We start from the raw sequence: 15,025 nt of genomic DNA, 5'->3' as shown, positions 1-15,025 counted from the left end.
GAGAATGATTAACTTTTAGTCTTACAAAATAGGGTTACTTTTTGTCCAAGTTTTAATTTGCTCTACGTAGTTGAAAATATTGTTGGATGAAAATAAAATTGTAATGTTGGATGAAATTTAAAACAGTACTGAAAATATGTTGTGTTTAGTTTTTTTAATTTGATTTTAACGTTGAAAAAAAACATTATTATCTACAATTACCGCATTGGTTTGGTTTGATTTTGTTCGAATTTTATTTTAAAAGTCAATTGAACCAAACCAAACCGCATACTTATTTATTTTACAGATCGGATGATTTTTAGTCTTAAAATCGAACTAATTAACCGCACCGCGAACACCCCTATTCGTTAACATTTACCTTTTAAAAAACGTGTGTATCGATTTTCATTTATAGAGTGTTGGAGGTAGCTGGAACTCAGTCTGCATTGATAAGTTTTATCATCAACACAACACCTCTTAGGATATTACCTACCTTCAATGGCAAAGAAACATGTCAAGTACTACGGGGTATGTATGTTTGTTTGTCTGAGTGTTGTTATATCTGTGTGATTGTTATTATTATTGTTTTTGTTTTATGGTTGTTGTCTGACTGTGAGTGATGAGATATGCTTAGGTTGACGCATTCACGGAGACAGCATTCAAAGGGAATCCAGCAGCAGTGTGTTTCTTAGAAGAAGATAAAGATGATGAATGGTTGCAATCATTAGCTGCTGAATTCAATGTCTCTCAAACATGTTATTTGACTCCTATTCATGGAACCTCTATTCCTCGTTTTGGTCTGAAATGGTTTACTCCTATTGTTGAGGTGTTGCAAACTTCTCAACACTCTTAAAGGAGAAAGAATACTAATAAATAATCATTTTAGTCTTTAAATATGTAATTCATGAATGTTTAAAAACTATAAAAAAAATAAAAAAATATTCTCCAATTTTGATAATAAATATCAAATTTGAACCTCTTAATTAGTTTAGTTCATAAAATCATAAAATAAAAACACACTTATAGATGGATCAAGGGAGGGAGGTAACCATGAGCTATGGCCCCTCCCTCTCCCCACATTACTGATATATTTATTAGTGCAACAACCTTTATTTTTTTTTATACTTTTTTTAAGTAAAATATATTTTTGGTTTCTATAAATATGTCAATTTTTTATTTTCAAAAAAAAAAAAAAAATGTCAACTTTTCGTTTTCGTCAACTTTTAATCTTAAAAAAAATTCATCTTCACTTTTGATCCCTCATTTAAAGTAAATTCATATGTAGAATTCATATTTTTGAATTAAAATTTGCAGAAAAATTTCATATTTTTTATCTTTCTATTTTATCACTTACTTATCACATATATCACATCACTCTATTTATCTCTTTCCCTCTCTTGATGTAGAATGAATAAAGGGTGTACAAAAAATAGCTTTCTTTAATGTAGGACATCCATAATGTATAACGCATACAATATAATGCCTTTATGTGAGGCCATGCTAAATTTAAATAATATATATCTTTCAAAAAATTCATTTAATTCATATATATATATATATATATATATATATATATATTACAATTACATATTATTTACAATCTTTTATTAGATTTCTAGATTCATACGTTAACACACTCACATTATTTTTTTGAAAAATCACACTCACATTTTTTGTTGTTATAATTTTATATATACTAGCGTTTAGACAAGCACACAAACACTTCGTGCTTGTCTGTTCCGTCTTTTTATTGTACTAATACATATAAATTATGAACAGTAATTTTTATAATATTTTAATTAAATTTAGTTTAATATTGATTAAAATTATATCTATAGATAATAGGTATTTTGTACTTTAGTATTATAACAAACTATAGTTATATATTTTAATGATACAGAAAATATAACAAATATAATATATTTCAAAAATATATAACAAATATAATATAAATTATTATATTTTTGAATGACACCAACAAATCAAATTTGTTTAAAGGTATATATAGTTGAAAAGCGAAAAAGTCAGCATAAATCAGTCTATTTATTTTTTATTTTTTTAAGAAGTCTATTTTCTTTATATATAGTATAAATTATAATGACAACTCTTATTGTTAATTTAATAAATCTTCCATTTACATTATTTGGATCTTATTGTAATACAGGTTAATCTTTGTGGCCATGCCACATTGGCAGCTTCACACATACTTTTTTCATCTGATTTGGTGAACAACAGTGTTATTGAATTTGTGACATTATCTGGAGTTTTAACTGTTAAAAAGATCCCTTCGATCGATGTGGTTGGTGTGCCAAATTTGCTGAATGGTAAAGCTCCTCCGGTTGGATTTTACATTGAGTTGGATTTTCCTGCTTATTATCCTATTACAAAATTATACCACGATGACATTTCAATCATTGATGAGGCATTGAATGGTGCTTCCATTATTGATATGAAGAGGACAGAATTTGCAGATGATTTACTTGTAATTCCTTAATCTTCTCTCTTTTACATTAATATTATATTATTTGGAACTAGCTAAGATGAGCACAAACATGTTGGTCCGTCTATCTGTTTTTACATTTGTTTTGTCATAGCATGTGTGGATATAGATATATATATATTTTATAGTTATGTAGGAGTGTTTGAACAAGCTACAACTTAAGATGTACTTAACTATTTTTTAGTTATCATTTGCTAAAATACTTCTTCTAAAAAATAAGTTGGTGTATTCTAACAAATGCTATAAGAGTTGCTAACACATACCCATTTATTTTTTATAAGGTGTGTTATAGCAAATACACCTTAAGGTGTATTTATCAACTTTTTAGTTATAACTTGATAAAACTCTCCCACATAAAAACTAGTGGATGTGATTTATTAAAATTTCAATTTCAATATTCATATTGTATGTTTTCAAATTAAAATTGAATTTTAGAAAAGAAGTATGTTATCGGGGGCAAATTTGTATTGAAAATGTTTGACCAAATTGACAATTACATTTCAACTTCACTTTATATTCACAATATAAACTACCGAAAAGACGGGTACATGAGTTAAATAAACTAAAAGTTAGTGACAAGATGATGTTTATCAAACATGGCTTTTTTAAACATACAAACTTATCCGCTAAGCTACCTTTCTAAGCTACCTTTCTAAGTTTACCGAACAGACCATTAGTTTCTGCTTTTGTTTTCTATGGGAGAGATCTTTTGTTATGTTATCCCTATGCTAGAGTACTTCTTGTACTCATTATTTATATATGCTTGCACTTTTTAAGAGATTCCTCCGTTTTTTTATATACATATTTATTTGTCACATTAAAAAATAAATCAGTTTATGATTATTAGAGATATGAAGCTCATTATTTCTCTTAGGTTGTTCTCACATCTGGAAAAATTGTCTTAGAAGTACAAGCACAATTTGATGCACTAGCTAAATTATCTGGAAGGGGAGTAAGTGTTACAGGGATTGCACCTCCTGAGTCAGGATTTGACTTCTACAGTCGATTCTTCTCCCCAAAGTTTGGAATCAACGAGGTAAGTGATTGAGAACTATGAATATAAATGTTCCTCCAATTGCATTTCTAATGTTTCCTAAACCATGCAATGAACAAGAGTTATCTATATCTATATAATTGTTATAAATATTAATAGTGGATGTCCAAATAGCAAATGTGTTAGTGAGCCATACTACTAGGTTATTGGGCTTAATTCATAAGCTACTCTATTTCCCTATAAATAGAGCTCATTTGTAACATTGAGATACACACATCAGTGAATAAGAATACATCTCTTATTCTCTCTTCTTCTCCTTCTCTCTATTATTATCATCTCTATTTACTTGTATTCATAACAATATAACAATAATATAAATTTAGGACCTATTTCATAGACTTTTATGGAAATAAATTACTATTGTTTTGGTGTTGCCACATGTCCCTTTCTTTTTTACAAATGCTCTCACCATATTGATCCTCACAAAATGCTCTCACTACAATCATCCTCACATATTTGTATTTAATGTTCATGTATAAAAGGAAGTTTTACAATATCAAATTCTATTACTTGAATTTATATTAGAAATCAAACATTTCGAATTCAAAAATTACAAATTTGAATCAAATAATTTTTTTTTAATAATCAAATAGTTTAAATTAAAATTCTTTCAAAAAAGATAGTTTAAATTAAAATATTTGAATTCAAAGATTAAAATAAAACAATTGATTGAATTATTAAAAAAAAAATATTAATAATAACGCATAATAGTGTTTATTCAAAAAAAAAAACACTAAATAATGTTAGACATTTCTTACTTTTTATTTTCGTAATAATGATATTAATGGTATTAGACAAATTATTTTTTTTTTAACAAAATAGCGTTTCAATTAAATTTATTATTAAATGTGTTGCTCTATTTCAAATTTTTTTTTGAGTGATAAAAATTTAATTGCTCATTAAATGCTATTTCCATTGCTATGATATTTTCCCATTTTAATCACCCTAACACCAAATTGAGTAATAACCTTCGTCCGGCTCTATTTTAATTTTCGGTGTTTATTGCTCATTAAAATTTACTTTATTCTATATCCATTAATTGCACACTTATTAATTTTTTTTTTTTGTGAAACGAGACCTTAAGTATTTTTAATGCGATATATTATTAAACAAATTAAATGTCATTCAATTAACAGTCCATTTTTTTTTTCAAATTCATATCGTTTACGTTTCAATTGTTTTCCTTATTAAGTGACATTGCTCTATTTCAATTTTTTTTTTTGAGCGATAAAAATGTAATTGCTCATTAAATGCTATTTCCATTGCTATGATATTTTGCCATTTTAACCGTCCATTTTTTTTCAAATTCATATCGTTTAACAAAAATAATAATTATTCCTTCAGAAAAAAAAATTATATTTTGCTTAATAGCTAAGACATTAGCTCGAATTTTATTAGTGTAACTATGACCGATTGATACCCTATCAATTTTTTTTTTGGCCAATCCATGAATTTTTTTATGCAGTAAAGAAAGGAACTAATTTTTATTCTTATTTTTTGATTTTTTTTGTTACATATAATTAAATAGATTTTTTTTTTTAGGGAAGATAGTAACTGAAATTTGATATAAAAAAAATATATTAAGAAAATCTTTTAAATGCATTGAATATGCATTAATCTTATTTTTAATTTGGTCAATGATTTGCATAAGTTTTTTTTTTTTTTGCTAAAAATGCTTCAAATTTCAAATAAACATAATTTGGGTATAATTATGCATTGAATTACTTTAACACAACAAAAAAAAAAAAAAAAAACAGAACCTTAACAAAAAAAAAAAAAAACAGAACCTTATCAATCAATAATTGCCTTGATACACGTCCTATTCCTTTTTTTTTTTTAATGTTAATAAAAATTTTATTTTACCAAATTACCTTAAGAAAAATGTCTATAAATTAGACATATGGTTAACATCATCTCACATCACAACTCCTCTCACACTTTTTTTCTATTTTTTTACTTGTTTATTATTTGTTCTTCGTAGCTCTTAACAACCAAATAACTCTCAAATACGCTTTTGTTTCTGATATTCTAATTGTTTGCACATGGCTTGTGGAAGATATACACAAAGATAAACTCCTTTACTCATCAAAAATGGTTATAAAGGATAGCAAGACTATTTTACAGTTTTTATTGCATTCAAATTATCAAAATCAAGACTTTTACATGTTATAGTTGTTTCTTCATTTTTTTTTTTTGTATTTACATTTTTATATTATTTGTTTTTTCGTAGTTTTGTATATTTAAATTATTTATTTTGTTTTACGATGTGATTAAAATGGTGACTCGCTGAAAGAAGAGTCATATAATGAATCCTTCAACAAAAAAAAAAAAGAGAATATATAATGAAGCATTGCATAGAATTGAGGAAAAAATGTATTTATTCTATTGGAAATTTTAGTGTTGTTGAATGTGAATGCGCCTTTTATTCCCATGATTTGTAATTATTAATTAATTTTATATGACATAAACATGAACAAATCAATATATTAATAATTGTGTGTTAATTTACTTTTTTTATATGCCCCATCACTTGATATGTATAAATGTGTATTAATTTACATTCCTGCATAAATAATTCATTCTCACTTCAATTTTAGTAGTAAAATCAAATCAAAATATCTTCTCCCTCAATCAAAATCAAAATATCTTTTTTGTCAAGTATCTAATGGCTAGAGCTTACACAATTAAATTATGGATAAATGGAGTGTCTGGGATTCGAACCCTAGCCCCTACATATAATATGCAATATGTCTACCAACTGAGCTAAGCTCACGAGGATAAATCAAAATATCTTCTATTATTAAATATATTTACTCTCATTTACTCATTTATTAACCTAAATCTTCAAATAAAACAGAATTCTTTAAATCACATTTACTCTCATTTATTAACTTTAATGAGAATATTTTCATAAAAACAATTATTCCGCATTGATTCTAACATATATTAATGAAAATATTTTAATTAATCAATAATGAAGTCCTTAAGTCATCGCATTATAATATTTCAAATAAAAGTTAGATTTTTTTTAGGAACTCTGCTAAATGATAAATTTTAATAAATATAATTATAATTGTTTATGATCAATTATAACCCTTAATTAGTGGATAGTTCGTAGTGCCCCATTCATTCTTCGGTGATGCGAAGAAAAAAAATTCGGATATATTAATGAGAATATTTTCATTAATCAATAATGAAGTCCTTAAGTCATCGCATTATAATATCTTAAATAAAAGTTAGATTTTTTTTGAGGAATTCTGCTGAATGATAAATTTTAATAAATATAATTATAACTGTAAATGATCAATTATAACCCTTAATTAGTGGATAGTTCGTAGTGCCCCATTCATTCTTCGGTGACGTGAAGAAAAAAATTTCGGTTATAGCATTAACTAAATTAAAATACTAAAATGTTGGATCTAAATTTAATTTATTAGTTTATATGTAGAATTGAATCTAAGTTTTATATGTATAATATTATTGCCTATGTTACTGTTGCTATTCACATATGAAAGGAGAGGGTTGTGTTAAGCCAAAACAAACATAAAACTTGATCGAATCTCCTTGACATGAACCAAATACATAATAGTATGAATGCTATGTTATTTCCTAGAATCAACGTGCTTTATAGCTTAAATACAATGTCAAATGAGTAAGGATCGTCACATCGTTGTTTGGATGCAGTAAAAAAATAAGGAAGGGTCTCCAAATCATCATGAACGGGTGTGGCTAAAGAAGTTATTTCATGAGAATAGGATTATGTATGAAACATAGAAAATAAAAACTCTTACATTAGAATCTATGGAAATAGTCGACGCTAAGTGGATGGGTGAAAAGACAAAAGAATTAGATAGTTCATGATTTAAGAATTGATACACTCGAAAATTTAGATCGATCAATGAGTTAGTCATTACTTTGGATAAGCGATGAAAGAAGAATATTGTGGATGTACAAAGGATATGTGATTGGAGTATAGTCCAAAAATTTGTAGAAGAACAAGACATCTTTAATATTATTAGTGCTTACGCATCTTAGGTTGAGTTGGAATATAATCTTAAATTAAAGTTTTGGGAGGATTTAAAAGACTTATTTCATTATATACCACAAGGAGAAAATATTTTCTTTTTAGGTTGAGGAGATTAATCAATAAGTAATAAAGTTAGAAGAAGGAGAAGGAGAATGAGAAGGAGAAAACAAGAATGTAAGCTTTTGATGTGTTATACCAATCCTTAGGTATCAAGGATGGAAAAAATCTATATATAATCTTGCTAAGGGATGAGAAAGAAAGACAATAGATTTGGATCAAGTGAAGTGTATTGAAAGACAGAGAGGATAAAATTATTGTTCAGGAAATAGATATAAAGGATAGACGAAAGAAGTATTTTCGCAACTTATTTTAAAGAAGGTTATGGTAAAAAAGAAATTTGAGGTTATAAAGAATTGTGTGTTTTGTCAATGAGGTTATAAAGACTAGAGTTTTTTTTATAAAGGATAGACGAAAGAAGTATTTTTCCCATTGACGAAAGAAGATGAAAAATAAGTTTGAAATCGACAGAAATGATATTGGTAAAAAAAAAACAAGAATTTTGTGTTTTGTCAATGAGGTTATAAAGACTGGAGTGAGTTGTAGGTGATTTTGAAGGAGTTGAAGATTTTGTGAATTAATTTACCAAAAAATTAAACTCGATTAAAAAATGCAAGACCATTTGAAGATGTATACTGAGCATGTATTTATATAATATTGGTTGGATAAAAAAATGCGTGAAAATAAAAAACATCCAAAAACTTATATTTTATATAAAAAATTAAGCAAATTAAAATTCAAAAACTAAAAAAATAGTTCATCGTAATGTTCAGAGTTTTGCGGGAGCCTACAATGGGTTGGACCATCACATTGGACTAAGAGAAACCCTACAAGTGAAATTGAGATCACATCTTCGCCTAAAATCTTAAGACTTTAGGTATATTTTTTATCTCGCGTATTTGTTACTGATCAATATATACTATTGCATCCAATGTAGAAGTTTAACTCACACATGGAACATAAATATCTCTCCCTTAAATGTGAGATTTCAAAGGGGGATAAGTTCAGAGGCACAACATGGTAAAAAAAATATGGGTTGATGGAGATTTCAAAGAGGGGTGTCTGTTTCATGCTTTCACGATAAGAGATAAAGTAAATTAGAAAAGGCAAGAAGATGACAAATGAATTTTAACTTGGGAGAAATGATAAGAGAAAAAAATAAGTAGTGTGTTTTATCAGTAAGAGTCATTAAAAAAATGCCACTAAATTTAAAATAGGTAATTATGCTACCAAAAATTAGACTTATTAAAAAATGTCAATTTAAAATATCTAATAAGCATGTATTTTGTCAACGCATCTACATTTTTCCATTGTAAGATCCCACAAAATACCAAAAGCGATGGAATTTAAAATGATAGAGAGGTTGAATAATTTTTTTTTTTGCATGATATCGAACGACATTAAAAACCCAATTTTTTAGATAAAAAATCAAACAAATAAACCCAGAAACTAACAAAGCAATTCATCATGAAGTTCATACTTCAGTGAGAGCGCCTACATCGGTTTGTATTATCACATTAGACTGAGAAAAATCACACAACTGAGATTCATATCACATCTTTTTTCAAAGTCTTGAGGCATTACGTATATGAGTAATCTCACTTATATGTTGTTTACATCTATTGCCGCTTACAACGTGGAATTTTAACTCACACTTGACACGTTAGTAGAGCTGTCAAAATGGGTCAGGTTCATCAAGCTGACCTTTCGGCCCTCTATTTTAGTGTGGGAAGGTCCGTATAAAAGGCATTGAAAAAACAAACCTATCTTTTTGGGCCAGCCCATGAGGCCTGCGTTTTAGATCGGTCGACCTGAGGTGGGCCGCTGGGCTTGCGGGCCGACCCTTTTAAAAAAATAAATAGTTTATAAATAGTTTTATTAGGTAAGACTGAATTATTTTATTATGTAATATTGAATTTTGTTGTCTTCAAGGTTCACTTTGTGAGTTATGATAAATACTCTACTTTTGCATTGATTCTTTTGTGCTATTTATCCTTATAGATGTTGTTTAATAGACATTTTATATATAATTTAACTAAGTTTACGAAGACATGTGATTTATTTGATGTATAATAATTTACGTAATATGTTTCTATTAAAAAAATATATGATATGCAGCTTTATTGTTCATTCCATCGATTTTTTCCAAAAAAAAAAAACAAAATAATACATTTTAAAATATGGGCCGGGCTGGCCCATCGGGCCGTGTAGCCCATGAATCAAGTGGGCCGACCCACTCAGACCCATTTATATGAGCTGGCCCAACGGGGCTAGGCCGGGCCGGCCTATTTGACAGCTCTACACATTAGCATCTCGCCATTAAGTGTCAGGATCTCTGTGTCTGTGATACCACCGTTGAAATTTCTAGAGGATCTCTGTGTCCGTGATACCACCGTTGAAATTTCTAGAGGAGCCTACAGTGGCGTAGATCAACAATTTGGAGAAAGAGCAACCATGCAAGTGAAAATGATACCACCACATCTTCATCCAAAACTTTAAGACTTGCATATAATTTTTTTTTGTTAATTAACACTTGATACATCAAAATATTCAGTCTCTCAAATACGACGAAATTCTAGCCCGTGTTTGGCACGGATCCACACACTAGTATAAAGAATATCCAGGATTTTGAGGTTTTCTTTTTGTCAAGTAGTCTAGTGACTAAAAATTCATCTTTAAGATAATAAGTGGAGAATCCTGAATCCGAGATTCGTACTTTAGCCCTTATATAAATAATGCAATATTCCTACCACCGAAATTTTTTTTAAAAAAAAAAAAAAAAAAAACTAAAATGAAATTTATTAAAATGGCAATGAATCCTAACCGGCACAAAGAGTGCTAGACTACGAGTCTTAAAGTAGCAACATAAAAAGGATAGATGGGAAGCCTTCAATGGAAAACTCATACACTCGTGCATCAAATAAGAAAATCCAAAAAACCTATAAAAAACGTCTTCTAAAAAAGAGCTATCTCGTACTACCTAAGTTATGTTCACATCAACATATTTTGAGTTTTTTACTCAACCTTGTCAAACCCATTTTCAAATTGTATTGTAATGTCTTAAGTATATTCTTTTGTTAAACTCTAAATTCTACGACTCAGGTAGAAAATATGAGAATTGGCTCTCCATTTTAAATTGTCATTTTTAAAAATAATTTATAAAAAAAGGCACATGATATTATTATTCTTACTACATATTTTTACAAGGTATATTGCTGGTCATTTGGAACAAAATAAGAATATTACAGAAATCAAATTCACTTTACCATTTCATTTAAGATATGAAAATAGAAAGAAATGAGATAATATTGTTGATAACTCATGTTTACTCTTTCAGGATCCTGTTTGTGGGACTGCACATTGTGGTTTGGCACCCTATTGGAGCGAGAAACTGGGGAAGTGTGATTTAAAAGCTTATATGGTACTCCCTTTATGCCACTGTTGTAGTATGACTCCAAATTTGACGGATGGAGAATATTGTTGCTAAAAATATAAAAGATTTGTTTCAAATATATTTTGTGCTGAAAATATATATATTTATGGACAATAAATATATTTTTGTATCGTATGAAGAACGATTTGATGCAAATATATTTTGAAAGGGAATATTATATTTTTGATGCAAATATTCTTTCACTGAAGGAAAAAAAAAAGAACGTATCTTCAGTGTGGTATTTGTTCCAAATTTATGAGTTATACTTTTACTATAAATATAGACCTTGTATTAGGCTAAACTTTGAGAGAGATAGAGGGGGCTGAAACAAGGGCTTAGAAAGGCAACAATAAAACTAGGGTTTGTATAGAGTTTGTCTCTTAGGAACAAACACTAGGGTTTGTGGGTTGATTCACCTTGGGAAATACTATTACGATTGAGTCTCTTAGTTACGGGAAGAGGCTGAGACTTTGGGTAGAATTAGGCGGGCGACTTATTCTTGTAACCCATTGATTTCTCTTTGTAACGTTACTCATCATATAGTGGATCGGAGGGCTGATCTCTCCCCCAGACTAGGTCAATTTGGACCGAACTAGGTCAACAAATTCTTTTGTGTTCTCTCTTCCTTTTCTCTCGCTGTTGTTTTCTACTTTTGGCTTGTGTTTATAATTGTTCCATACACTTTGATTTTGGTTGCCTGATTATCCCTTGTTCCACACATCAAGTTTGTTATTGATGTGATTTTTCTCAACGAATTCACAACAATTGGCGCCCACCGTGGGGCAAGGGTCAAAGGATAATTAAGTACCATGGGTTCAAAGTGGGATATTGAGAAGTTTACCGGAGATAACGATTTTGGGTTATGGAAGGTAAAGATGGAAGCGGTGTTAATACAACAAAAGTGTGAGAAAGCTTTGAAGGGTGAAGGTTCGTTACCGGTCACCATGTCACGAGCGGAGAAGACCGAGATGGTGGACAAGGCCAGGAGTGCCATTGTCTTGTGCCTTGGGGATAAATTTTTGAGAGAAGTAGCAAAGGAATGAATCGCGGCATCGATGTGGGCAAAGTTGGAATCTTTGTATATGACAAAGTCTTTGACTCATTGGCAATTCCTAAAGCAACAACTCTACTCATTCAGGATGGTGGAGTCAAAGACCATCATGGAGCAACTTACGGAGTTCAACAAAATCCTTGATGACTTGGATAATATTGAGGTGCAACTTGAGGATGAGGATAAAGCTATACTCTTGTTGTGTGCTCTACCGAAATCTTTTGAATCGTTCAAAGATACCATGCTCTATGGGAAAGAAGGCACTGTTACCTTGGAAGAAGTTCAAGCGGCTTTGAGAACCAAGGAGTTGACCAAGTCCAAAGACTTGAGAATTCAAGAACACGGTGAAGGCCTAAGTGTCTCAAGAGGGAATGGTGGAGGTAGAGGTAACCGGAGAAAGAGTGGTAACAAGTCAAAGCCTGAATGCTTTAACTGTCACAAGATGGATCAGTTCAAGAAGGATTGTCCGGAGATTAATGGTGACTCCGCATAAATTGTCTCAGAGGGTTATGAGGATGCAGGTGCTCTGATGGTGTGGTGTTGTTTGGAGGATGAAGAAGGTGATGTGTCTCACCTTGGGATTGATACCTAGTGGAGCGGTGGTCGTCTGGAGAGACGTTAAACACTCAACATCAGCCTAGAGAGGCGGTGGTAAGAATACTCATGATCTACCTGTTGAGGTGGAGTTTCAAGGTTGAAGACATAGTGGGATGTACGCATTTGCTAGTTGAGGTAGAGTACGCTCAGCGCGAGGTGGAGTTGAACACACCGGTAATGATGCGACTATGGAGGACCTTGGGTGCTATGCTCTATGGTGAGCAATGGATTTCTTCATGAAGTTGAAGAATGTATAGCACGGCTTGCGGGATTACCCTAAAAGAAGGCCAAGGGTGATTGGATGCAAGGTGATCTTCAAGGAAGCGGGAGATGTCCTGCGTTGAAGATGTTATGGTGAATGCTTGTAGGACTACCTAAAACTCCTAGTGTAGTTGGACTGCAAGGACCTTCGAGAAGGCGGAAGACATTCCGAGGGCTGAAGAGGTTAAGAGGTGTAAACTTGTGGAGCTACTTGGTGTAGTGGGAAACAAGGGAAAGAGCAGCATGGTGGTTATGTTAAATTGGCATCATCACTAATTTAGAGTCAAGGTGGAGAATGTTGTAGTATGACTCCAAATTTGATGGATGGGGAATATTGTTGCTAAAAATATAAAAGATTTGTTTCAAATATATTTTGTGCTGAAAATATATTTATGGACAATAAATATATTTTTGTATCGTATGAAGAACGATTTGATGCAAATATATTTTGAAAGGGAATATTATATTTTTGATGCAAATATTCTTTAACTGAAGGAAAAAAAAAAACGTATCTTCGATGTGGTATTTGTTCCAAATTTATGCGTTATACTTTTACTATAAATATAGACCTTGTATTAGGCTAAACTTTGAGAGAGATAGAGGGGGCTGAAACAAGGGTTTAGAAAGGCAACAACAAAACTAGGGTTTTTATAGATTTGTCTCTTAGGAACAAACACTAGGGTTTGTGGGTTGATTCACCTTGGGAAACACTATTAGGATTGGGTCTCTTGGTTACGGGAAGAGGCTGTGACTTTGGGTAAAATTAGGCGGGAGACTTATTCTTGTAACCCATTGATTTCTCTTTGTAACGTTACTCATCATATAGTGGATCGGAGGGCTGCTCTCTCCCCCAGACTAGGTCAATTTGGACCGAACTGGGTCAACAAATTCTTTTGTGTTCTCTCTTCCTTTTCTCTCGCTGTTGTTTTCTACTTTTGGCTTGTGTTTATAATTGTTCCATACACTTTGATTTTGGTTGCCTGATTATCCCTTGCTCCACACATCAAGTTTGTTATTGATGTGATTTTTCTCAACGAATTCACAACAGCCACAATGAAGTTTCTCCCTTGTTTTTTTTTCTTCAAAAATATTAACTTTTTATGGAAGATATTAACTTGAAAGTGATGACATAATAATACTAATTAGAGGGTATTATCGAAAATAAATAATTAAAAGTGACACTTTTGACACCTATTCTTTTGCAAATGTGTCATTTATTATAGAGCATAAGGAGTACTATACTAATTACAATTACATTTGTGCAGGCATCAACTAAAGGAGGAGCTCTTAACATTCATGTTGATAAACAGAAACAAAGGGTGTTTTTGCGTGGGAAGGCCGTAACGGTGATTGAAGGGTATGTTCTGGTTTAATCGTGTTTTGTGTGGGAGAAGCTTTACAATCAAAGAATAAACGTGAACATTTTGTGTATTTCATATTCATAAACCATTGTGTGTGAGTGTTGTAGAATTTATTGATTTGAATAAATTGGTCTTGCTTATGGGTTGGCATCACCTAGTGGAATAGTGGTTCGTATTCATCCTATGTATGAGCAGAGGAAAAGGATATTGATGTTTGTAAAGCTTGTTAATGTCATGAATCTATTGGACGTCTTTTATTTGAACTCTTGTATAATTTTGCAAATAATAGACCGAAAATCAAAAGTGATAGTAAAATCGTCTAAAATTCCTTTCAATAAGTTAATAATAAAAAAATCATTTAGAATTGATTTTGACATTTCAATATTGATGCGTCGAAATATTGATAGGAAGCGTGTGTTGATTCCTTTTAGCACATATTTTGATGCATGTAAATAGATAAACATCAACATATTGTTGTAAAATATTGGACATAAAATTATATCCAATTATTTCAGCAAATAATTACAACACCATCAAGTAAATTAGGGAATTAGTGAAACATAGATTCACCATTATATTAATGCCTCACATAATAGACTTTTTCTTTTACACTATTTGAATTGATTCATGCTTATTATGATTGGATTCAAGTTCATTATTCGGTTGTTTTCATTTTTGGGTGGCGTTAGTTTGGATTGCTTTTGA

The 15,025-nt window shown here is 30.5% G+C and overlaps 1 protein-coding gene across 1 annotated transcript; it reads left to right on the top strand.

Annotated features, from left to right (window-relative positions):
- The first annotated feature begins 409 nt into the window (after positions 1-409).
- LOC25483923 (uncharacterized isomerase BH0283) lies at positions 410-14,580 on the top strand. The gene is made up of 6 exons (XM_013612643.3): positions 410-507; positions 614-805; positions 2,144-2,461; positions 3,354-3,515; positions 10,955-11,038; positions 14,225-14,580. The coding sequence occupies exons 1-6, from the start codon at positions 478-480 to the stop codon at positions 14,330-14,332; spliced, it is 894 nt and encodes a 297-aa protein (XP_013468097.2). The 5' UTR covers positions 410-477; the 3' UTR covers positions 14,333-14,580.
- The last annotated feature ends 445 nt before the right edge of the window (positions 14,581-15,025 follow it).

The sequence above is a fragment of the Medicago truncatula genome, chromosome 1, assembly GCF_003473485.1.
Source record: "Medicago truncatula cultivar Jemalong A17 chromosome 1, MtrunA17r5.0-ANR, whole genome shotgun sequence".
In the NCBI taxonomy this organism is placed as follows: Eukaryota; Viridiplantae; Streptophyta; class Magnoliopsida; order Fabales; family Fabaceae; genus Medicago; species Medicago truncatula.
The sequence above is the reverse complement of the archived record's forward strand: the minus strand, read 5'-3'. Positions and strand labels throughout refer to the sequence as shown.

Bases quoted from the DNA above. Each gene is read 5' to 3' on its own strand.
- LOC25483923 (XM_013612643.3), top strand. From the start codon at position 478: ATGGCAAAGAAACATGTCAAGTACTACGGG. The intron at 508-613 runs GTATGTATGTTT...AGATATGCTTAG, and splicing joins AACATGTCAAGTACTACGGG to GTTGACGCATTCACGGAGAC. The intron at 11,039-14,224 runs GTACTCCCTTTA...ACATTTGTGCAG, and splicing joins GTGATTTAAAAGCTTATATG to GCATCAACTAAAGGAGGAGC.